General features: G+C 43.8%; 1 protein-coding gene across 4 annotated transcripts in view; it reads right to left on the bottom strand.

The window, feature by feature from the left end:
• LOC147117508 (retinoic acid receptor beta-like) overlaps positions 1–24,197 on the bottom strand; it is a 334,754-nt gene extending 310,557 nt beyond the window's left edge. For all 4 annotated transcript variants that reach the window (XM_085988527.1, XM_085988532.1, XM_085988528.1 and 1 more), the window contains exon 1: positions 23,497–24,197. In XM_085988527.1, the coding sequence (XP_085844653.1) occupies positions 23,497–23,653 (157 nt within the window). In that variant the 5' untranslated portion in view covers positions 23,654–24,197. The remainder of the gene's footprint in view (positions 1–23,496) is intronic.
• Between the last annotated feature and the right edge of the window lie 215 nt (positions 24,198–24,412).

The raw sequence follows: 24,412 nt of genomic DNA, 5'->3' as shown, positions 1-24,412 counted from the left end.
AGATTATTATCTGAACGGCAATAGATTGGGAAAAGGGGAAGTGCAACGAGACCTGGGTGTCCTTGTGCACCAGTTGCTGAAGATAAGCATGCAGGTGCAGCAGGCGGTTAAGAAGGCAAATGGTATGTTGGCCTTCATAGCGAGAGGATTCGAGTACAGGAGCAAGAATGTCTTGCTGCAGTTGTACAGGGCCTTGGTGATATACCTCCAACAAGGAGGAATACCAGCCAGTCGACCACCTTTATACCTGGGCAGGTAGGTGGAGCCGTGGGCGGAGTCAGCAGTGGTCAGCCCAGGTATAACAGTGTGACAAGAGGCGACCTCGTATAGTGATACAACAGTGTGAACAGTGATAACCATAGAGTAACGATATAACAGTGATAACTATAGTGTAACGATAGTGAACAATAAAAGTGGTTTACCACACTTGGTGAGACCACACCTTGAGTATTGTGTGCAGTTTTGGTCACCTTATCTGAGGAAGAATGCTCTTGCCTTGGAGGGAGTGCAGCAAAGATTCATCAGACTGATACCTGGGATGGCAGGAATGACATATGGAGAGAGATTGGGTCGATTAGGCTTATATTCGCTAGAGTTTAGATGAATGAGAGGGGATCTCATTGAAACTTATAAAATTCTAACAGGACTAGACAGACTAGATGCAGGAAGGATGTTCCCGATGGCGGGGGATTCCAGAACCAGTGGTCACAATCTAAGGATAAGGGGTAAGCCATTTAGGACTGAGATGAGGAGGAATTTCTTCACTCAGAGAGTGGTGAACCTGTGGAATTCTCTACCACAGAAGGCAGTTGAGGCCAATTCATTAAATATATTCAAGAAGGAGTTGGATATATTTCTTAAGGCTAAAGGATTCAAGGGATATGGGGAGAAAGCAGGGACAGGGTACTGAATTTGGATGATCAGCCATGATCTCATTAAATGGCGGAACAGGCTCGAGGGGACGAATGGCCTACGCCTGCCTCTATCTTCTATGTTTTCACAGCCTTACCACTGCTGCAACACTCACAACCACATCTCACAGCTTGCACACACTGACAGCTATTCAACTATGGCAGGCACATCACCCAAACACAATGCACCACAGTCACTCACACACACATCACCCAAACACAATGCACCACACTCACTCACACACACATCACCCAAACACATTGCACCACACTCACTCACACACACATCACCCAAACACATTGCACCACACTCACTCACACACACATCACCCAAACACATTGCACCACACTCACTCACACACATCACCCAAACACAATGCACCAGACTCACTCACACACACATCATCCAACCACATTGCACCAGACTCACTCACACACACATCACCCAAACACATTGCACCACACTCACTCACACACACATCACCCAAACACATTGCACCACACTCACTCACACACACATCACCCAAACACATTGCACCACACTCACTCACACACACATCACCCAAACACAATGCACCAGACTCACTCACACACACATCACCCAAACACATTGCACCAGACTCACTCACACACACATCACCCAAACACATTGCACCACACTCACTCACACACACATCACGCAAACACATTGCACCACACTCACTCACACACACATCACCCAAACACATTGCACCACACTCACACATCACCCAAACACATTGCACCACACTCACTCACACACACATCACCCAAACACATTGCACCACACTCACTCACACACACATCACCCAAACACATTGCACCACACTCACTCACACACACATCACCCAAACACAATGCACCAGACTCACTCACACACACATCACCCAAACACATTGCACCAGACTCACTCACACACACATCACCCAAACACATTGCACCACACTCACTCACACACACATCACGCAAACACATTGCACCACACTCACTCACACACACATCACCCAAACACATTGCACCACACTCACTCACACATCACCCAAACACATTGCACCACACTCACTCACACACACATCACCCAAACACATTGCACCACACTCACTGACACACACATCACCCAAACACAATGCACCACACTCACTCACACACACATCACCTAAACACATTGCACCACACTCACTCACACACACATCACCCAAACACATTGCACCACACTCACACACACATCACCCAAACACATTGCACCACACTCACACACACATCACCCAAACACATTGCACCACACTCACTCACACACATCACCCAAACACATTGCACCACACTCACTCACACACACATCACCCAAACACATTGCACCACACTCACTCACACACACATCACCCAAACACAATGCACCAGACTCACTCACACACACATCACCCAAACACATTGCACCAGACTCACTCACACACACATCACCCAAACACAATGCACCACACTCACTCACACACACATCACGCAAACACATTGCACCACACTAACTCACACACACATCACCCAAACACATTGCACCACACTCACTCACACATCACCCAAACACATTGCACCACACTCACTCACACACACATCACCCAAACACATTGCACCACACTCACTCACACACACATCACCCAAACACATTGCACCACACTCACTGACACACACATCACCCAAACACAATGCACCACACTCACTCACACACACATCACCTAAACACATTGCACCACACTCACTCACACACACATCACCCAAACACATTGCACCACACTCACTCACACACACATCACCCAAACACATTGCACCACACTCACTCACACACACATCACCCAAACACATTGCACCACACTCACTCACACACACATCACCCAAACACATTGCACCACACTCACTCACACACACATCACCCAAACACAATGCACCACACTCACTCACACACACATCACCCAAACACATTGCACCACACTCACTCACACACACATCACCCAAACACAATGCACCAGACTCACTCACACACACATCACCCAAACACATTGCACCACACTCACTCACACACATCACCCAAACACAATGCACCACACTCACTCACACACACATCACCCAAACACATTGCACCACACTCACTCACACATCACCCAAACACATTGCACCACACTCACTCACACACACATCACCCAAACACAATGCACCACACTCACTCATACACACATCACCCAAACACAATGCACCACACTCACTCACACACACATCACCCAAACACATTGCACCACACTCACTCACACACACATCACCCAAACACAATGCACCACACTCACTCACACACACATCACCCAAACACAATGCACCACATTCACTCACACACACATCATCCAAACACATTGCACCACACTCACTCACACACCTCCCTTTCTCTTGCAGCCCAAGCTGGCACATAATCGTCGGGAGCAGCAGCAGCAGCAGGCAGGCGGGGCCAGGCGGTCACACAGCACCTCAGCCAGCTGGGTACCATGGGTATCATGTCGCTGGTGCCGTGGCAACTGCCGAGGTTGAACCCCTTGGGGCCAATAACAGTGTTCATTCTTAATCCTTCTTCTCACATCCCACTTCCCCCTCATCCCACAATCGTTTCTCACTTTCAAGCTACTCATGCTGTATGCGTACATTTCTGGCTCCCACCTCCGCCCCCGCCTCACCATAACCAGACTCTTGTGCCTTTCTGCTTTCAGATAATCAACAAGCACCTGAGCAGCCTGTCCCGAGGTCATCACAGAGAGCAAGGGGGAGAAAGAGGAGGAAGAAGACACAGCGTCACTGCATCCCTCACTCGCAGACACCAGCTCAGAAACTGGCACTACACGTACTTTAGAGGCTAGGGTAGAAGTGGGATCTGCACAGGGTGAGGCACTGGGCACGAGTGGGCTGCAGCAAGGCTGGCGGAAAGGGTAGCTCGGGGGCCAGCTCACCGGAGGACGAGTTTGCACACGAGTTCTGCTGTACAGGACTCAGATGAGGACCTCGATGGGGATGGCTTCAGAAGAAGGGTGATGGACATGCACACAGAATTGATGGGTGCAATGGCAAGCCTGCCAGAGAGCCTCACGGTCATGTCAAAGAACGTGGCGGAGTCTGCCTCCAACATTGCACGGAGCTCTGTGCAGAGCATGGAGCGCAGGATTTCCAGCCTGGAAATGATGGTACACTCCCAAAGAGACCATATCGACCCAGACGTGATGATGCACAGGATGGGTAATGTCGCGGCTGCCATTGCAGCACAGGCGGAAGCGACCCAACTTCTTAGTGCTGCAGCGGAAGCTCAAACTGCTCTCATGCTAGAAATGCTGAGGCACCGCCCCGGGGGAGTGCCAGTGGGTCAGTGGAGCAGGACCCTGCTGTCCTCGCTCAGGATGACAGCATTCCTGTTCCCACCACAGCCACTCCACCATTGCCCTTGCCGCTGCCTGTCAGCCAGCCAGCCCAGGCTGCTGCAGCCCATGCTGAGGTGGTGCACTCTACAGCCGGGCCTTCTAGGGCCAGAGCTGCTCGTGGTCATCCTGCAAGGCCATCTGAAGTCTCCCGCATGGAAACTCAGCAGCCTTCCACCAGCCCTGCTGCAGCCACTGGGTGAGCACTTTGTAGGAGCTCTAGATTAGGAAAAGCACATGAATGACAAACATTAAGGGATGGCACAAGAGTGATTCGTTAATAGTTGTCATGTAAATGTGTGTGATTTGATTAGTGATAAATTTATTAATTTTGTTTGGAATCTTTTGTGGTTTCTCTCATTTCAGCATTTCCTTGTGCCCAGGAAGACGCTGTGATATTCAGTGAGACAGGGATGTTATGATGGGATGTGGTGAGCAATGGGGATCTGGGGTTTCATTCATTCAAATCAGAGTCTGATGAGCCCTTCACGGACAGCCCGTCCAGAAGGACGATTGGTTGCCTGCCACCTCCCTCCCTTCTCTTGCTCCTAGTCATCCTCCTTGTCCTCTTCCTCCTCCGGTGGTGGTGCTGCAATCCCTACTGACAAGGGATGCACCCTCATGGCCAAGTTGTGAAGCATGCAACAGACCACCACAAAATGGGACACCCGCTCAGCCGAGTACTGGAGGGCTCCTCCCGAGCAGTCAAGGCAGCGGAACCGTTGCTTCAGCAGCCTGATGGTCCGCTCGATAATGTTCCTGGTGGAAGCATGGCTCTCATTATATAAGTGCTGGGCAGGAGTGTTGGGGTTGCAGAGGGGAGTCATGAGCCAGGTGTAGAGCGGATAGCCCTTGTCTCCGAGCAGCCACCCTCGAGTTTGCTGTGGTGGTCTGAAGATTGCTGGCACACCGGACTGATGCAGGATGAAGGCATCATAGCTGCTTCCAGGATAAAAGGCATTGACATTGAAGAATTGCTCTGCGTGGTCGCACATCAACTGCACATTCATTGAGTGGAAGCCTTTGCGGTTACAGAAGATCTCAGGATTGTTATGCGGCACACGCAAAGCCAAGTGGGTGCAGTCGATGGCGCCCTGCACCATGGGGAAGCCCGCTATCCTGGCAAAGCCACATGCACACTCGTCTTGCTTCTCTCTGCTGAAAGAGAAGCCCACGTAGTTCCTTCTCCTCCCTGATTCAGCGATGGACAGCGAACTGTGAGATGTTAGCTATGTGTCCTGCTGCAGACTGGAAGGATCTGCTGATGAAGAAATGGAGGGCCACGGTGATCTTGACTGCCATTGTGTTCACCCTGCTCTCAGGCTGCAGGAGCTGGCAGAGTTCTGTGACCACCTCCTCAGTGAAGTGTAGCTCCTAATCCACTTAAGCAAGGAGCAGTGTAAGTAGGATAAGTGCTGTCAGAAGACCCTAGGTGGGTGAGGGCTCCTGTTGAGAGCCCTCTGCGTGCATGTTCCTCTCTTCCTTGTGGCCTCTGCTCCCTCTGACACAGATTCTGGAGCACGAGGTTGACTGCCAGTACAGCCCCCATGACTGTGAGCAAGTGTTGTGAGCAGATGTCTTAAAAAAAATAATGAAGGCATTCTGCACTTGCAACAACACCCCCTGTCACCTTAGAACCTTGAAAGTTAATAAAGCTGGTGGAGTTGCAGAAAGTAACAGAGCCAGTCAAACTGCATAAACAGGTCAGGTGCAACTGATTGCTGATGATCCCTTTAAATATTGTTGCTGGAGCCTCCTTCCTGCTATTGAACGCTTGCTCTCCCTGTCGTTGTTTAGGCATGCCAGTAAGTTGAACGGCGAATTCCAATGCTGCAAATCGGGCGTCAAGTGAGCGTTGCACACTCACTGACTGCACGATCTCAATAATTTAAATACTTCCAGTAATCGTGTTTACCGGCAGTACTACCAGCCCTCACAAAATGGTGGCCATCACAGGACCCGCCACCAGTTGGCGGAAGAGCACCAGTCGCCGTTTTTTTTATATTTCATTATGTTAACGGGTGGCAAAAACCATCCGAATTTTTAGCCCAATATTTCCATAGGGATGCATCCAGAGGAACACAAAACTGGCCAGACAGGAACACCACCAAAATGTACCAACTGAAACAACCAACCAAGCAGTGCCACAAACGTGACCACAGGTATATCTACATGCTGGACTGTCCTGCAATTGCCAACAATGGCAGTGTAGATCCAGGTGCTGTTAGATGAGGAGGGAGAAAACAGATGAAAAATTAGAACTTCTTCGCCTGAACTTTGAACACAAATGCTCCTGAATCTTGATTTTAAGTTGCTAAACTCACCTCATGGCATAAGAATATAACGAAACATAAAATGAGAAAATAATTGAGACATTTAGGGCAGCAACAATAACAATTTATATAATGCCTTTAATGTAGAAGAACATCCCAAGGCACTTCAGTGAGAGAAAAAAAAGCCTTTGCGGGAGGGCTAGGAGACATGACCAAAAGCTTGGTTGAAGAGATGTGCTTTGAGAAGGCTTTAATAGTTGGGGACAAAGGCAGAGAGGTGGAAGGGTTTGGGCAGCGAGTTTTGAAGAATGGGCCAAGGCAACTAAAGGCTTTGCCACATATAGCACAAAGGGAGGGGGTGGGTACAGCATGCTAGAATCCAAGGATTGGAGAGGATGCAAGACTGGAGAAGGTTGCGGGGTGAGTTAGAGTAATGCCACGGAGAGACTGCTAAACAATTACTTTAAATTCCAACCACTGTGGGGACAAGGAGGCAATCTGGGTCAGCAATGAGTAAGTGGGGCTTAGTAAGGTACAGGATGCAGAGTTTTGGATGAATTGGAGTTTAGGGAGGGTGGTGGTCAAATGTCCAGGAAGGATGCAGTCAAACTTTCCCCTTCCAAAGACCATGCACAATCCGTTCTTAGACTGCTCCTACTTCTTCAATTTCCACAATAATTCCTCCCTGATCCCCCCAGATTAATCAGGCAAATCCCACACTCCAGAAACTTACCTATCCCACATCACGCTATTCAAGTCTCATTGCCCTCTTCTACCCTCCAAAGAAGAAATTTGCTCTTTCGTGGCAAAACAGGAAATGTGTTAATTGGAATAGTTGATTATCTCTGCACATACTTCAAACCTATTCCTAAACAGATGTTCAGGCAGCTCTTTTCTTTTGAAGGAATTAGTCTCCATGCTCTTGCATGGTATTTAACTGTAGCAAGTACACCAGTCGGGTGAGTTACTCTGTGAATTAGAGGTAACACATGTGCTTAATGTGTAATAATTTGGTGTGTTATTGTATTTTGTGCATGTTGCCAAACTTTCTCCTGGGACCAAAACCAGTTTTAAAGTACGAAAATGCACAAAGCTCTCCTTTTTCTGTGATGGAGAAATAAATATCCATTGAATAACTGAACATTTTATGCTTTATGGCCTTATGTATAGATTACATGAATGTAAAGAATTTTGCCTACAGAAAGTTTGTGAGAATGCTTTTTAATTCTGCTGTGCTACTTCTCAATCATGTTCATTATCCACTTTTGTGTTGCATTTGAAGCAGGTTTCCCTGCTCAGTTCAGATTAAGATTAAACAAGCTCATACGACAACTGTAACACTTTCGTTGGCATCAGTGTCCATCCATCTACAATTATGATGGGTTACATTTATTCATATTTTTGCTCATTTCTCGCCTTGGCACTTTCCTTCAAGTCTGCCATTTGCTTTCAGATATCTTTCCACTCTCCTAGTACATGATCCTGCAATGACCTGCTGTGTGATAATCGCTCATGCTTCCTTCACCATCTATGTATTGGTGGCTTGGTCCTCTGGTCTGTGGCGAGCACATCACTGTGCCCTCATGCCTCCTGAAATGATCTAGAGATCTTGATGTGTAAATCTTGGTTCACGGCTTTAGTGCTCATTTCACTCAGAAACTGTGAACTTCACAGTTATCTCAGCCTGCTTTGCACTATTTAGCTAGTTGAGCAGCATTTTTGCATGTGCCTTCCATTTGGGCTCTCAGTTGTTGTTACTTTAGTGCTACTGAGCTGCCAGAAAGCACACAAAATTGCATGTTCCTGTGAGCGCATTTAAAAATAAAGGTGACAATTTCACTCCCATTAAGAGCACTGACTGTGTAGTGAGTAACCTCACTCTAACTCTTCTTGTACATTTCTCTGGAGAATGATGTAGAAATCAAATAAGTGAGATTGGAATTCATTGTCTCCAGGTAAGTAATAGTGGATTTAACATAGAAGAACCTATCCACTTGCTTGTCATGCATTAGAATATGTGCAGATTATTTTTAATGATACCAGTAAATTGGTTACAACAATTAAAAAAAACTTAATCCTTTGTTTAAATATATTCAGACATCTATGGGAATCAACTTCCTGCGCTGGTGAGGCTATTTTCTTTTTTTTGGTCACCAGTAGGGAGAAACAAGGGAGCAGTGGGTGGTGATGTCACCTATGTAATAAATCATGTGTTGCAAAAAAAAATAAACTGCATAGAGGATACCCATCTATCCCAGAGAGAATCATGGCTATTGTGGTTTCTAATTGCATCCTGAGGTTTGCAGTTTGATTATAGTAATAAAATGTGTGACTATAGTAAGAAAATGTGACATTATTAAGCCCCCATAATTAAGATCAATAATTGAGTAATATAATAGACAATATTAAAAACCACAAAGTACTTACCTTTATAGGTACCTAAACATTTGGTTTGGATGTCAACTATCTATGGATTCCTTGGCTTATGTAGGTAACATTTTTAGTGTCAGTAAAAATAAGACTAGTAGCTCACTAGGCCCTATCTTTGTCATCAGTAGCACTGAGCCATTACAATGGAAAATTAGATGGCAGGTTGGCAGTGACTATGATCTGCCTCTTCCCTATACCCCAGCAGTAGCTCTCTCCTTGGCAGTACTTCAAGACTGGGGAAAAATGTAAACCTAACAGTAACGTACATTTATAACAGCTGCTAATTCAAGCTTTCATCAGCAAAAACATTGCTTGCAATCACCACTGGCAGGGAAGACCACACTCAGAAGTTATCCTTTATTTAACAGTAAAAAAAACCAATTACATAAAACACTGTTTATCAAGGCTGCCAAAGGAGATGCACCTGATTTCTGACATTCGGGCTGAAAAATAAAATTTAAATTATTCTTTCTCCCCTTATCTCTCCTTTCTTGAAGACAGTGGTGTAGCTTTTTCAACTTGCTGCTTTGGCATAAAACTAGCATTGCAGATTGGCCCCCGTTATAGAAACTGCCCAATTTTTATTTCTATTGAAGTCAATGAAAATAAAATTCAGGCAGTTTCTATAACAGGCTGATCCGCAATGCCAGATTAATGCCCAAGTGGCAAGTTGGAAAACTGCCCCAATAACTCTTGACATGGTGCAGTTGCACAGTCTAGTGCCCCACCCAAATGGCCTTCTGTATCTGTAAGCCTGGGCAGTGAGCATCAATGCATTAACTGACTGTGGGGGTATCATAGCTAAGCTTAACAATGGCCCAGAAATTCGGGTCGGGGGGCTTCCCGCGGGTGCAAGCCCCCGACCTGCACTTACCTTGCGCGCCGGCCGTTGAGCTGTGGGCTCCCGTGGAATTCCGATCTGGGGCCTGGTCCAGCTGCCGGCGCGCAGTGTTTGCGTATCCCAGGGGCGCAGTTAGTTTGATGCATCCCCTGAGATCACGTGGGCCATGGGCAGCCAATCGGAGCAGAGAATGCTCCATTCATAAGTCTGACAGGAAGTGCTGTCAAGACTTATAAATACTATGGCCCCAAAACAGCACTAAATCTTCAAATAAATTTTTTTTAAACGCCACATTTTTTAAATAAACTATAAATTACATGAAATAACTATTTCAAACAATAATTTAAATTTTTGGAAAAAATAATTTTATTTTCTAACGGGGCTAAAAATAAACTTACCTTGCTTTAAAGTATTTAAAAATAATAAACCTGTGGAAAAAATGCCTTACGCCTGCTTTTTATATTTCTAAATTCTGCAGGCTTACCATCCCGGGAAAACCTGTAAAAAAAAACAAAGTTCGATGCGCACGCGCAGCCTCCCCCGCGCACGCGTTCGACCTCTGAACCTCTTCGTTCAGAGGAACGGAAGTGCCGGTTTCCCGTGCATGCAGGAAACCGGCACTTCCATCGGGCCTACGGGTGAGTACCCCGTGTGTACTCACCCATGGAGACCCGAATTTCTGGGTCTATGTCTTTAGCTGGTATCCACAGTGCTCACTTTCCAGCAGACATCATCAGACACCTGGGTGATTTTTCTCCTTTCTAAGAAAGAACAAACTTGTATTTATGTAGTACCTTTTATGACCTCAGGACATCCCAAAGCAATTCATAACCAACAAAGTACTTTTGAACTGTTGTTACTGTTGTAATAGGGAAATATGGCAACCAATATGCACGCATATCTGGCATAGATAAATAACCAGATAATATTTTCAGTATTGTTGGTTGAGGGATGAATGTCGGCCATAACATCGGGGAAAACCCCCCTACTTTTCAAATAGTGACGTGATCATTTAAATCCACCTGAAAGGGCAGACAGAGGCTCAGTTTAGCATCTAATTCAAAAGACGACACCTCTGACAGTGCAGTACTGCACTGAAGTATCATTCTAGATTATGTGCACAAATCTCTGCAATGGGACTTAGAATCATAGAATAGTACAGCACAGAAGGAGGCCATTCGGCCCATTGAGTCTGCGCCGGCTCTTTCGAAGAGTAATCCAGTTAGTCAATTTGAACCAACAACCTTCTGACTACAAGAGAGGAGTGCTTTCACTAAACTAAAGCCAGATGTCGACCCTACTACAGCTCAGCCTGAGATTAGTTAATTCAAGAGAGCCCAGGAGTCAAACCTGGGATCTTCTTGGTCTGTATGGCTCAGAATTACACTACACAGTGTAAATCAACAGTCCTAAATGGGAGTTAACGTTTCTGGTTGATGACCTTTCGGACAAAACATTAACTCTCTTTCTCTCTCCACAGATGCTGCCTGACCTGCTGAGTATTTCCAGCATTTTCTGTTTTTATTTCAGGTTTCCAGTATCCGCAGTATTTTGCTTTTGTTCTTAAAAGGGAGGTTGTTGTCACTGTGGGGAATGATAGAACCTTGAACAGCTACATGACACAATGGCATCAGACAAAAGACATTTTCATAATATAAACTTCACCATAACACAAAAATCATCATCAAGCAATGAATGATGTCATCATGTCATGGCTTTACCAACTGATGCAAGAAGGCTTTCTCAATGGGCCAGAGCATCGGGTCCCCACGGGTGAGTACGCACTGGGTACTCACACGTAGGCCCAATGAAAGTGCCGGTTTCGTGTGTGCACTGCACATGTATGGGAAACCGGAACTTCCATTCCCTTAAAGGGGTTCACAGGTCGAACGCGTGCGCCGGAGAGGCAGCGCGTACGCCTGGAACTACCGTTTTTTTGCAGGTTTCTCCGGGAGGGTAAGTTTCCAGGAGCTACGCTTTTAAAAAGCAGTCGCAAGGCCTGCTTTTAACAAGGTAAGTGGTGAATTAAGTAAAATTAAAACATTTTTTCCACAGGTTTATTATTTTTAAATACTTTAAAGGTAAGTTTATTTTTAGCCCCGTTAGAAACTGTAAATAATTTTTTCAAATTTAAATTATTGTTTAATATAGTTATTTTATGTAATTTTATATAGTTATTTTAAAACTGTGATTTAAAAAAAAAATTATTTTAAGTTTTAGTTATGTTTTGGGGCCGAATTGTATTCATAGATTTGACCGGTCTTCCTGTCAAATCTATGAATACAGATTCCCTGCTACCATTGGCTCTCCATGGCCCGCGTGATCCCAGGGGACGCTTCGAACTAACTGCGCCCCTGGGATACACAAGTACTGCGTGCCGGCAGTTGGAGCAGGCCCAGGATCGGAATCCCACACGGGCCCACAGAACAACGGCCGGCGCGCTAGGTAAGTACAGGTTGGAGGCTTGCACCCGCGGGAAGCCTCCGACCTGAATTTCTGGGCCAATAACTTTATAGATGCAACGGCATCCCTTTGAACAGTTAAAATCAATGTGACATTGGAGGATCAATTTCAAATGGCCAATAAAAAAGGACTTATATACAGCCTCCTCTCCGAAATATTTTCCAAAGCATTTCATATACAACGCATTACTTTTGAAGTTTATTCACTGTAATATAGGGAAACATAGTAGCCATTTTGCACATAGGAAGATCCTACGAACAGCAACAAGACCAGCTCGTCTGTTTTTAGTAATGTTGTCTTGAGGGAGGACATCAAGAGAACTCCCTGCTCTTCTTCAAATAGTATATGGGGAATCTTTAATATCCACTTGAATATGCAGTCAGGGCCTCAGTTTAATGTCTAATTCAAAGGAGAGCACCTGACAATGTAGCAAGCACTCTTTCAGGGCTGCATCATTAGTGCTCAAGTCAAAAAGAGGTACTTGAACCCATAACCTTCTGACTCCAAGGTGACAATGCTATCAATTGAGCCAAAGTGACATAAAAAGGACAACAAAAGTGTTTGAACAAAAATGTGTAACCTAAAATATTGAAAGAATCTCAGACTAATTAAAGCAGTCAGCTCTCACAACACACTTTCATTCATTATCCCCTAGCCCCGCATAAATCCGATTAGTTCATTCACTATAAATGTCATGTGTATGTGCCTTGATAGGGAACCATGCTTAATTCTGACACTGTAAACCAAGCTTATAGTTTCAAGAGCTGTTCAAGTTATATTTTTCTTGGGAGAATGTCAACTTTTTTGTGAGCAGGCAGTCAAGGAGCTTAAGCTCTTTAAAGAAGTAGGTATTTGCCGCTTGCCAGACCTGACTCAGTGAACTGCCAATGACCCTTTGGTCGGTGTGCTTGACCCAGGCGTGCACACAGGTCTGGCTGTGTAGTGCTGCTGGGATCTGGCTCTCTGATGCATGGCTCTGAACTGTTTGTGAAACAGGTGCACACAATATGACTCCAAAATTAGCTTTATTGGCCGTTCTCAAACTTTTGATCAAACGGGGACCCTTAACTAATTGACAGAAAGAGCAAATAGGAATAAGAGTCACAAACATCTGCTGGTCTCCAATACCACATCAATCAGTGAAATGTTTACAATATAATAAAGATAGGGATGTGAATGAAATAAAGTTACTTTTGCCAAACTGACACTGTCTCGACACCTCTGCCACTGAATAAAATTGTTTTAATCATTTAATCTGTAAATTTAGGCTATTAAACGGATACAGTAATAACACATGTAAGCAAGATGCTGTAAACATGTACAGAATGGACCCAGCTTTAGGAGGGGCGGAGGGTGGGGGAATTATATTATCCAAAAAGGCTGCACAGGATCACATCACCAGGAATACTAGTTAGGAGTGGTTTCCAAGTGGCTACAATGAGAGAGTCCTGAACCTTCACTAGGCGACAGAGCTTGAGATGCAGTCTTGAATAACATTTGTACTCAGACTTCCTATAGGATGTACACTTTCCAGGCTCTGGTGAGACATCTGGCAGATGGATTTGGGGTGGGGGGAGAGGGCAAGAGAAAATTGGCTGTAAAGGGATCCCTATCCACATTGTTACGGCCAACCTCTCGGGGCAAGGGTGTCAGGCAACTATGTACAGTGATGTCTGTGAAAGTGTTGATGGTCTAGACCAGCCCATCCCAAGAGGAAAATATTGATGTGGATGGCTGACTTAGGGAAAGAAAACAAAGTAAAAGATCACAAATCAAAAGAAAAGAAAAGTTATTAATGAAAGGAGCTTTTCTGGAAAATTGGGAAGAGAAAAGATGAAATTGTCTGTCTGCCCTTGCAAAGAACTCTAACGTGTCAGACTGGAGGCTGTATGTTTCAGTACAGTAGGTATTATTCAATAAATCAGATGTTCATAGGTCAGTGTAGTGCTGATGCTGGCATTGCTCGCTTTGCACTGATTCAATTGACAGTGTCAGTCTGTCAGCCTTGTAAGGAGCTCTGTTTGATCACACTTGTTACCCTGCTAGTAAGACTAATTCCAAACAGGCATGGTCTGCAGCTTGAATTGATAAACATCAAAAGACAAGCATTGTAAAAAAAAATATTAAATATTCATAATGTGAAGCATTCATTGCCCTCTCTTGCATGCTTATTCTTTTAATCCATCTGTAAGCGAGCATAAGAGAAGTTAAAAAGTCGATCCATCTGTTCATCGTACAACTGTACTCAGTTTATACAAGCATAAAAGAAACGAATATTGGGGTTCAGCAATCTAGATTACGGTTCATTCAACTGAAAAGTAATATCTGTCTGCATGTTTTATTTTCCAGCTTGATGAATTTTTAGCTGAGATTTGGGACTTTCCATTGAAATTGAAATTTATATTGTCAGCATTTGGATGTACACAGTGTGCTGTACTGATGATCAGTGATCCCAACATGTGATCACATCTGAACTATGTGCAATCTATTTAGCCTAAAGATTAAATCAAAATTCTATTTTTTAACCGCAATATGATTGTTTTTTAAGAAAAACTATATTCAATACACTTTTTGTGGTTTTATCTCATTGAAACATACAAAATTCTTACAGGGCTTGACAGGGTAGACGCAGGAAGGATATTTCCCCTGGCTGGGGAGTCTAGAACCAGGGGTCACAGTCTCAGAATAAGAGATTGGCCATTTAGGAGTGAGATAAGGAGACATTTCTTCACTCAGAGGGTGGTGAATCTTTGGAATTCTCTCCCCCAGAGGGCTGTGGAGGCTCAGTCGTTGAGTATATTCAAGACAGAGATCGATAGATTTTTGAATATTAAGGTATTCAAGGGATATAGGGATTATGCAGGAAAGTGGAGATGAGGTAGAAGATCAGCCATGATCTTATTGAATGGCGGAGCAGGCTCGAAGGGCCAAATGGCCTACTGCTGCTCCTATTTCTTATGTTCGTATGTTCTTAAATGCAAAGGCTGAATTAGCATGGCAAGTAGCGCATCAGCCATTTTGTTCAAGAAATTACCTTCTGTATTACTTCTACCCAAGTCACCAAATCTCCATTATTGGACTGCATAAGATACAACTACTGAGTGATATTAAGGATTACAAGCACTTCTGAGAGAGCAGTCTGACTATTGCAAATTTCAACACTAAACCTACCACTAATATAATTGCCATATTTGGAATATTCTGTTTGTCCAGTAGTCTCTCATTCATCTTGTCCCAATGCAGAGCACCGCCCTGCAACTTTAACAGTAGCAGACCCCACAACTACAAAGCGGCTTTTGATACACAGCAATTCACTTATGAAATATGACAAACGACACTTGTCCCCAAAAATATTAGTGCCTTTTGTTTCAGTTCATTCTTAAATACTGCTAATAATTTATAAATTGTTGTAGCAGCCATAAATAACCTGTGCCAGACCTCAAAAGGCACGCTCAATGAGTGAAGAGGTACTGCAACATGTGGTCTCAGAGTGATCCAGCTCCCATAGCCCCCGCTCATTTTGCTTTGAGCCAATTCTAAATGATATTCAACAGCAGTCTCCATCTGTATTGAGAGTGCTTCCATGTTGCTTCTTCTGACATGGCTAATTCTTTGAAATTTCAGAGTACAGGTATAAGTAGGATTCTCACAAAAAGGTACACTCATGGTAGAAGTAGATGCTTCCCAGTGCAGTTCCAGAATTACAATACAATACCAGCATTGTCATTAGGATTTCAGTAAAGCGTAATGGTGGGCACATCAAATTTTCATGCTATGTCCACTTCAGCTGTGAAAAACACCCACCAGTGTAATAATAGACTTTATCCTCCCAAATTTGGGTTGCGTCTTTGTGCTATTTAACATGAGGGTGAAATAATGGTGATTACCATCCACAGTGATTGGAGTAATTGGAGGTGATGAATTAAAAGTAGCAGAGACCATTGAGGCATTTAAACTAGAACTGTAGCATTGGTGCAAAGCGCGTTCACTGCACACCAATGCTGCAGTGATTGTGTAAATGCTTCTGATGTCAGTGGAGTCAGGGAGTCTCACCTCACTTTGTTTTAGAATCAATTGGGGCCTTCACACCCAATTTCCACTCCAACTTTAGTATATGGTGCACAACAGTTTTGGCTTCACACCAACACTCAACGTGTGGAGTGTGAATACACCATAAAATATTTCTGCATCAATTTACTTAATAAACCTAGTGACAGCACTGTAGTAAGTGAGCTGATAAAACAGCCGCAGATACACCTTTCCTTTGGATGGCCTTCCCTCCTAGTGCTACATTACAAAGTAACAGCATTGTCATTTAAGCATACAAGAAATTAATTCAAGTATCAATTTAAATATTCAAAATGTAATACTGTGGACTAAATAGTACACAATTATTTCCATCCAGACACAAACATTTACAATTAATAATGTGCTGGGGCTGTTCCTGAATAAGTCGTTAAAAGCATGCTACACAGATCGGCGGGGGGGGGGGGGGAGGTGCAAAATCATACACTCTGAAGAAACTAAATGCCAAGAAACTCTGTTTGATTGTCACTACTGCACTCTTAACCCTCTGTACCTCTTATACCCTGCAAAAGTATAGGTTTGACTCACAAAACTCTCAGCAACTTGAAGGTGATAACACTACCACCCACAGCCAGGCTTGGGCTGATAAGTGGCAGGTAACATTCGTGCCTCACAAGTACCAGGCAATGACTATCTCCAACAAGAGAGAGTCTAATCACCTCCGCTTGACATTCTGTGGCTACAAGAGCAGGTCAGAGGCTGGGTATTGTGCAGCGAGTAACTCAGCTCGGACTCCCCAAAGCCTTTCCACCATCTACAAGGCATAAGTCAGGAGTGTGATGGAATACCCTCCACTTGCCTGGATGAGTGCAGCTCCAACAATACTCAAGAAGCTCGACCCCATCCAAGACAAAGCAGCCCGCTTGATTGGCAAGCCATCTACCACCTTCAAACATTCACTCCCTCCACCACCGGTGCAACATGGTTGCAGTATGTACCATCTATAAGAAACACTATAGCAACTCGCAGAGGCTTGTTCAACAGCACCCCCCAAACTCATGACTTCTACCACCTAGAAGGACATGGGCAGCAGTCACATGGGAACACCATCACCTCCAAAGTCCCCTCCAAGTTACACACCATCCTTTCTTGGACATTTGTCACCGTTCCTTCATAGTCACTGGGTCAAAATCCTGGAACTCCCTCCCGAACAGCATTGTGGGAGTACCTTCACCACACGGACTGCAGCAGTTTAAGTAGATGGCTCACCATCACCTACTCAACGGCAAGTAGGGATGGGCAATAAATGCTGGCCTTGCCAGCGATGCCCACATCCCATGAATGAATACATTTTAAAAAACACTTTTAACAGAAAGTGCAGAATAAGCATCTTGGGCTAGATTTTCAGTTGCTTGCGCCAGCAGTTAGCGCCTTAAGAGAAGTGATTTTCGGGCGCTATTCGTGTAGCGCCCGGGCGCAGCGCAGTTTGCGCCCCGCCCCAAATTAAGTTGCCCGTTAGCGCCGGCGCAAAGTTTAGCGGCCGCCCGGAAGCGCGCGCAGAAAATGACGTCACATCCTCGTGCAACGCCCTTTGGCCGCCCCGAATCCAAACTTCAGTCGGACCGCCCCATTCTGCGGCTGGCATCCAGAGCGTTTGTAAAATGGAACGCAACACACCCTGGGGAGCGCAAATTAAAGGGCACTCCTCCTGCACTATAAACGGCAGTCTGCATGTGTTGTGTGGAAGGATCCAGTGTGTTGTTGTGAACGGTGTATTTATGTTCACCAGCACCACCACCACCGCCTCCTCCTCCTCCTCCTCCTCCTCCTCCTCCGAAAAAAACACATGCACCCTTCCCCTTTAAGAGCTCACTGGCACCAGAGTGTCTGCCGTGCGCTGTGCCCGAGCTCGGGCGCTGCGCTCTGCACCGCCGGCTTAGCGCCTAAAGATAGTAGTGGAATGCCTCTTTTAGCGCTCCACCAACCTCTTAGGGCGAAGCCACTGAATTTCCGGCAACGGGGCGCTACTTTGGGGCGGGCGCTAACTTCGGGCGGGCGCTAAGGTTAGCGCCCCAAAACTGTCTATACTGAAAATCTAGCCCTATGTATTTTATTTGCTTTCTTTTAAATTAACTTTGTCGTAATTTCTGTTTGTTAACTGGTGTGACCGACAACCAGTCCATTCCAGCATATACATCTGCCATTGATATATCTTGCCAGAAACATAAATAATCTCACTTTCTAGTGTATTATCTGGGTAATGCGCATATGGTTAGTTATAAAGGAGAGCCCCAACTGTCTGGCTAACAGGCACTAGTTCCCAGCAGTTTTATAATTAAATATCAATGTCAAATCATAGGATTACATAGGATATACGGCACAGAAACAGGCCATTCGGCCCAACCAGTCCATGCCGGTGTTTATGCTCCACTCCAGCCACCTCCTCTCTTTCCTCATCTAAATCTATCAGCATAACCCTCTATTCCCTTCTCCCTCATATGCTTGCCTAGCCTCCCCTTAAATGCATCTATACTATTCGCTTCAACCACTGCCTGTCGTAGCGAGTTCCACATTTTCACCACTCTTTGGGTAAAGAAGTTTCTTCTGAATTCCCTATTGGATTTCTTGGTGACTATTTTATATTGATGGCCTCCAGTTATGCTCTTCCCCACAAGTGGTAAAATTCGCTCTGTATCCACTCTATCAAAACCTTTCATAATTTTAAAGACCTCTATTAGGTCACCCCTCAGCCTTCTTTTTTCAAGAGAAAAGAGACCCAGCCTGTTCATCCTTTCCTGATATGTATACCCTCGCATTTCTGGTATCATCCTTGTAAATCTTCTCTGCACCCTCTCCAGTGCCTATATCCTTTTTATAATATGGCGACCAGAATTGTACGCAGTACTCCAAGTGTGGTCTAACCAAGGTTCGATACAGGTTTAGCATAACTTCCCTACTTTTCAATTCTATACCTCTAGAAATAAACCCTAGTGCTTGGTTTGCTTTTTTTATGGCCTTGTTAACCTGTGTCGCAACTTTTAGTGATTTATGTATCTGTACTCCGAGATCCCTTTGTTCCTCTACCCCCCCCTAGACTTGCACCCTCCAAGTAATAAGTGACCTCCCTATTCTTCCTACCCAGTTTCTTTTTTAAAAAGTGTGTCATGGCTGTTCAACATATCTAATGATTATAGCACATGTACCCCAGAACAGAAAGCCTCCAAGCTGATTAAATCATGACAATCGCCTGTGACATTAATCCCCTCCCATCCCAGTAGTCTACTCACCTAAAACCATATTCTGATATGTGATGCAATACACACAGCTTTCTATCATGGTTTTTATTCACGTTTATTTCTAGCCTGAACTTTTATAATGTGAAACATATTTGCATTAGAGAAACAGTAACCCTTTAAACACCAATCATCCAATGCACATGCTTTCTGTCACACAACAAGCACAAACGCTATGTGTACTGGGTGTTATCAAATTAAACAGAGAAACAGATCAGTTCTTAATCCACTGCACCTATTGATAAGCTAAAAGTTGCAGCAAAATTGGTATAGTCCTCAATTTTGAATGAACCTTTCTCCCAAGGTGCTATTACATGATATTATACATCCTGAACTAAATACAGTGGGGTGCGTCACTGATGAACACAGTGTTGCTATTCTAATTACACAACATTGGAAATTGCATCCTCATTCCATTTTGAGGCTGATGTAATCATACAACTAACAATTTGTCAGTCGCTGGCTATCAGACAAAGATGAACTGAAGTACATGAAAAGGAGTGTTAAAAAAGCTGTCCTATAAACTTCAAATAGAACCTGAAAGGCTAAAACTAAATCGTCGCACATTTCAAGACTACCTTTTGAAACCTTTTTCACACGGTGCAAATCGTTAGTTCCATTGGACACTACCTGGACTCTGTCTAGGTCACCTATGGGGTCAACTGAGGAAATTAGACCATCGTATCTGTACAATATGCTGCCATAGTAATCAAAGTTACGAAGTGAGGGTGATCGGAGTGTGGGACTAGGAAGAGGAGATAAGAATCTACAAATGCAGCACCTTGAGCTTATTCAGATTCACAGTGAGAGGCCTGATGCAAAGACAGGCAATATTTTGTTGATATTTTTCTTTTAAACAGGTTGCAATATTAAACAAAATTCAATGAAATTATTCATATTTAATGGTAGGATTTCTTTATCAATAATAATTCAATCTTTGCAGGGTAGCTCCTTTAATAAAAATCAAGGTTTGGAAATTCTAACAATAATGAATAGAAATATTATTGCCATTCATTACTCATTACAGTAATAACGAATGTTCAGCATGATTTATGCCAGAACAGGGATCTGAGAGCTGAAATCAGCTCCAGGTCTCCCATTCCAACATAAAATATGCTCATTATTATCACCGATAGATAACCATCAATTTAGGAACCACAATTTTGTAATGTATTCATGCTGGTACATTCAGTCAATCTGATTGCTCATTTAATTTAATCTATCTATTGATGACCACTTACACAACTGTTACCCATCTTCACCCATGGACGGAGTTAACAGTACAAGACACTGTACTCCCACATGAATAAGTATGGAGTAACAGAAAAAGTTTAAACATTCTGCCATGCAAATAAATATTATGTTACACTCTTGTTTTTGAGCATTTTATATTGCAGCAGCTCATCATTTTGTAGCCCCCAAAATACTGATATCAGGGAATGGTAGGAAATAAGCTTTCAAGCACCTGTGATCCCCAAATGTTGACTACTTGATCTCAGCATTGCCACCACGGGGAGTTATCAGGCAGAAACCAAATACTTAGTCACAGACAGGGAGGAAGGGAAGGAGCATCGGAGGGACAGTCACCTGGGCTGGATCACATACCTCCTAGTGGATGGTTTCTGAGCAGCATTGAGAGTCCTGGGAGCAGACTGTTTACTGTACCTCCTTTCTTGGCTAGATGTTTTAACTCTATGCAGTTATTACCAATTAACAATTAAAGCCCAACACTGGTGGAGAAAGATGTACCTCAGTTGCAGATGAGAATTAAGCAGACTTTGTCCAAGGCTCTAATGTCCACCGGTCTTGATACGGCTCCTGCACATTTAATATATTTTTAAAGTCTGAACACATTGTGTTCAATTTATACAAGGCGCTGTAGCACCTTAGCTATATACAGTATTTACTCCAGATTGAATGATCATGCTTAAATAGTTACAACAGGACAATGAATTAATAATTTAGCCAAGAGGAACCTCACAAAGTAAGCAAGAGCTGTTTCTGCACTAAAACCATAATGGAATTAAACTATATTTGCATCCATTTTCATTGTAATAACTTAATTAAACCCCAAAGACACTGAGATTTGCCCATAAAACTTTGAAGTGAAAAGTGCGCAAAAAAAGCAGTGTACAGCTGGTATCAGCACACAGGGGACAAGTTACTGTACCACGGATTGATTGTTTTTCCTTTAACAGCTTAAATTGCTGAATGTACATCAAACAGGTAATTTAAGTGTCTCTTACAACATTATTACATTACTAAAACCTTAGTATTGTCAGCTCCCTCAATCTCCTTTTCATTACACTGGCACAATCAAAAAAAGGTTTTTCAGATATGTGGCAGGTCAACGCAATCAATCTGCAGTCTCTGCTAGCCATTAATAAACACAGCCACAAAGTGCTTAATGAGGAACAGAAGACCAGGAAATACTAGGGTCTGTGGTCACTGGTACTCAAGGAACAATATTACCTCCAGATTTACCCTACATAATCTGCTCTTGTACTGTAGGTGTTCCTTATGCATTAAGTTACAATAAAACCATTATTCCACAGCCCAGCCTTGGCTTATTTTGCATTTCTCTGTATGCTATCTGTAAATTGCAACATAAAAGCGTCAAATTTTGTTTTCTCAATTTGCATGATAAAATCCACATAAAATTTCCTCAAAAGGGAACCCAGAATACTCGAAAGACAAAGATGTTGAAAGCAAAGGGGATTTTTTTGGCGGGTGGAGGAGAAATCACAATAGCAGTTTGGACATTATTGCAATAGGATGTCGAAGAATCAAATAATAAAAATTTTGATGTGAATAAACGAAGGAATCTGCACAATGAAAATGTTATTCGACAAATGCAGGAAGTGTCCCACTGCCTAATCTAAAGAAAAAATCAAACACTCGAGCAAAGATGCTCGGAGCTAAAATAATAGTTTTTTAAAATCGGTTATAGAATGTTTAGAGTGATGTTAAGGGTCTGGCCGTTTCTTTGATTGTTTGGGACTAATCTGTTATCCGCAATTCTCGGGTTACGAGACCAGAAACAGACAATTTTGTTTCTGATAAGATAAAGTCCTTATTTGTTTTCCTCGTCAAACACAGTTAATGCTTTATTTGTTTTCAAAACCGATGTTTGGTTTTACAAGAGAGGAAACACGATCATGAAAAGGTACTTAACGTCATTGAAAATAATAAAAATAAAACACACACACAGCCCGAACTAACTGGAGAGCAAAACCTGTACCTGTTCTGCTTCAATCGCACTCAAGCAATTAAAATAAAATAAAACATCGAAATAATAACCGGTGAAAATGAATGAAGTGAAGTGACTTGTAAATTCTCTGTCTGCTGCAGAGAGACAGCTGAGCAGGAACTGATGGAGATTTATTGAAATCACTGTCCAGCCAGAGACTGAGGCACCTCTCGCCCGCCTGCCGGCCTGCCTGCCTGCAGTCTCCAAACGGCGACAGAGAGAGTGAGTGTTTGATTTTAAATTCTTGTGTCTTTCCCTACTTTTAGCGCTTGTGCCACTGTTTACCAACTGCATTCCTCAGCACATTGTGCAAAGATACGTACGCAGAGTTGAAGTGACAAAAGTATCCAGTTACTTTTCATTACTGTCACACAGAGCTCCTGCCTGCCAGCCAAGGCAAAGCACTGATGGACATTAATAATACCGACTAAAACTAAACAACATTTCGGGACATATTAGGGGAGGGGTTGTATTTAAGAGAGAGAGAGAGAATGAGAGAAATCGCAAGATTTTCTATCATATACATTATGAATAATAATGATAAAGACACCTACATTGAGTGCTGTGCCTCTGTTGCCAGTCCCTGTGTGTCAGTCCATTGAAGCATGCAGTCAGAGCTTTCTCTTGGAGCATGCAAGAAGACGGGCTCGGAGTGTAGAAATCCAGCATTTGCCCAGGGCTGACTGCGAGAACATCCATACAGTCAAACATAACGAGAGTCTGTCCGCAACCTGCGAATAAAAGTGTTTATCCTCTCTCTCTCTAGGTGTAGGCAAATTTGCAAAGAAAAAGTTGTTCGAACTCCCATCAAAACTCTGCCCTTATATTTTTTCCTCCCCTCTCTTCTTGGCACGTTGAGCTGTTGGTCTTTTTCCCAGACCAGAATCATGAATTATGACAGACAACACAGCTAAAAGCCTGTAATTGATCCAAATGATCATTTACCATTTTTTTTCCAAGGCAGATACGGCGCTCAATTCAAAAAGAAAGGGTGAAGGGGAGGAGAGGAAAAGTGAAGCTGCCAAATGTTGAGGTTTGGCGGCCGCGGTTTCGGGGAGAATGTTTGTCGCTCCTCGCTGCGTCCGCGGCGCTCAAATCTCCTGATCCCTGTCACAATTTTAACCAACGGCCACGCGACTGCGAACAAATCTGCCGCCGCAAAATCTCCCCGCGCACCCCTCTTGTTTTCCAAAATGGCTCGTCCTGCTTTTGACCAGCTTACTTCCTACTCCTTGTGTCACACAACCACAGTAAAAGATTGAATTGCCTAATATATGCAAGTGAACTTTCTCTGAACCCTACCCAGGCTGCTAACCTTCAAATGACCCAACCCGCCTGACATCACCAGCTCCCAGGATTCCCACAGCACTTAATATTTCCAGAAGCCCAAGCAAAGCAGATACAAGCTGCATCTAAAAGGAAAAGAAATAACTATTGAGCAGGGGGTGGGGGATCCGGTTCGTAAGATAT

Source organism: Somniosus microcephalus, chromosome 5, assembly GCF_052327205.1.
Source record: "Somniosus microcephalus isolate GS21.2 chromosome 5, FLI_Smic_1.0, whole genome shotgun sequence".
Taxonomy (NCBI): domain Eukaryota; kingdom Metazoa; phylum Chordata; class Chondrichthyes; order Squaliformes; family Somniosidae; genus Somniosus; species Somniosus microcephalus.
This window is presented reverse-complemented; position numbering and strand designations above follow the sequence as displayed.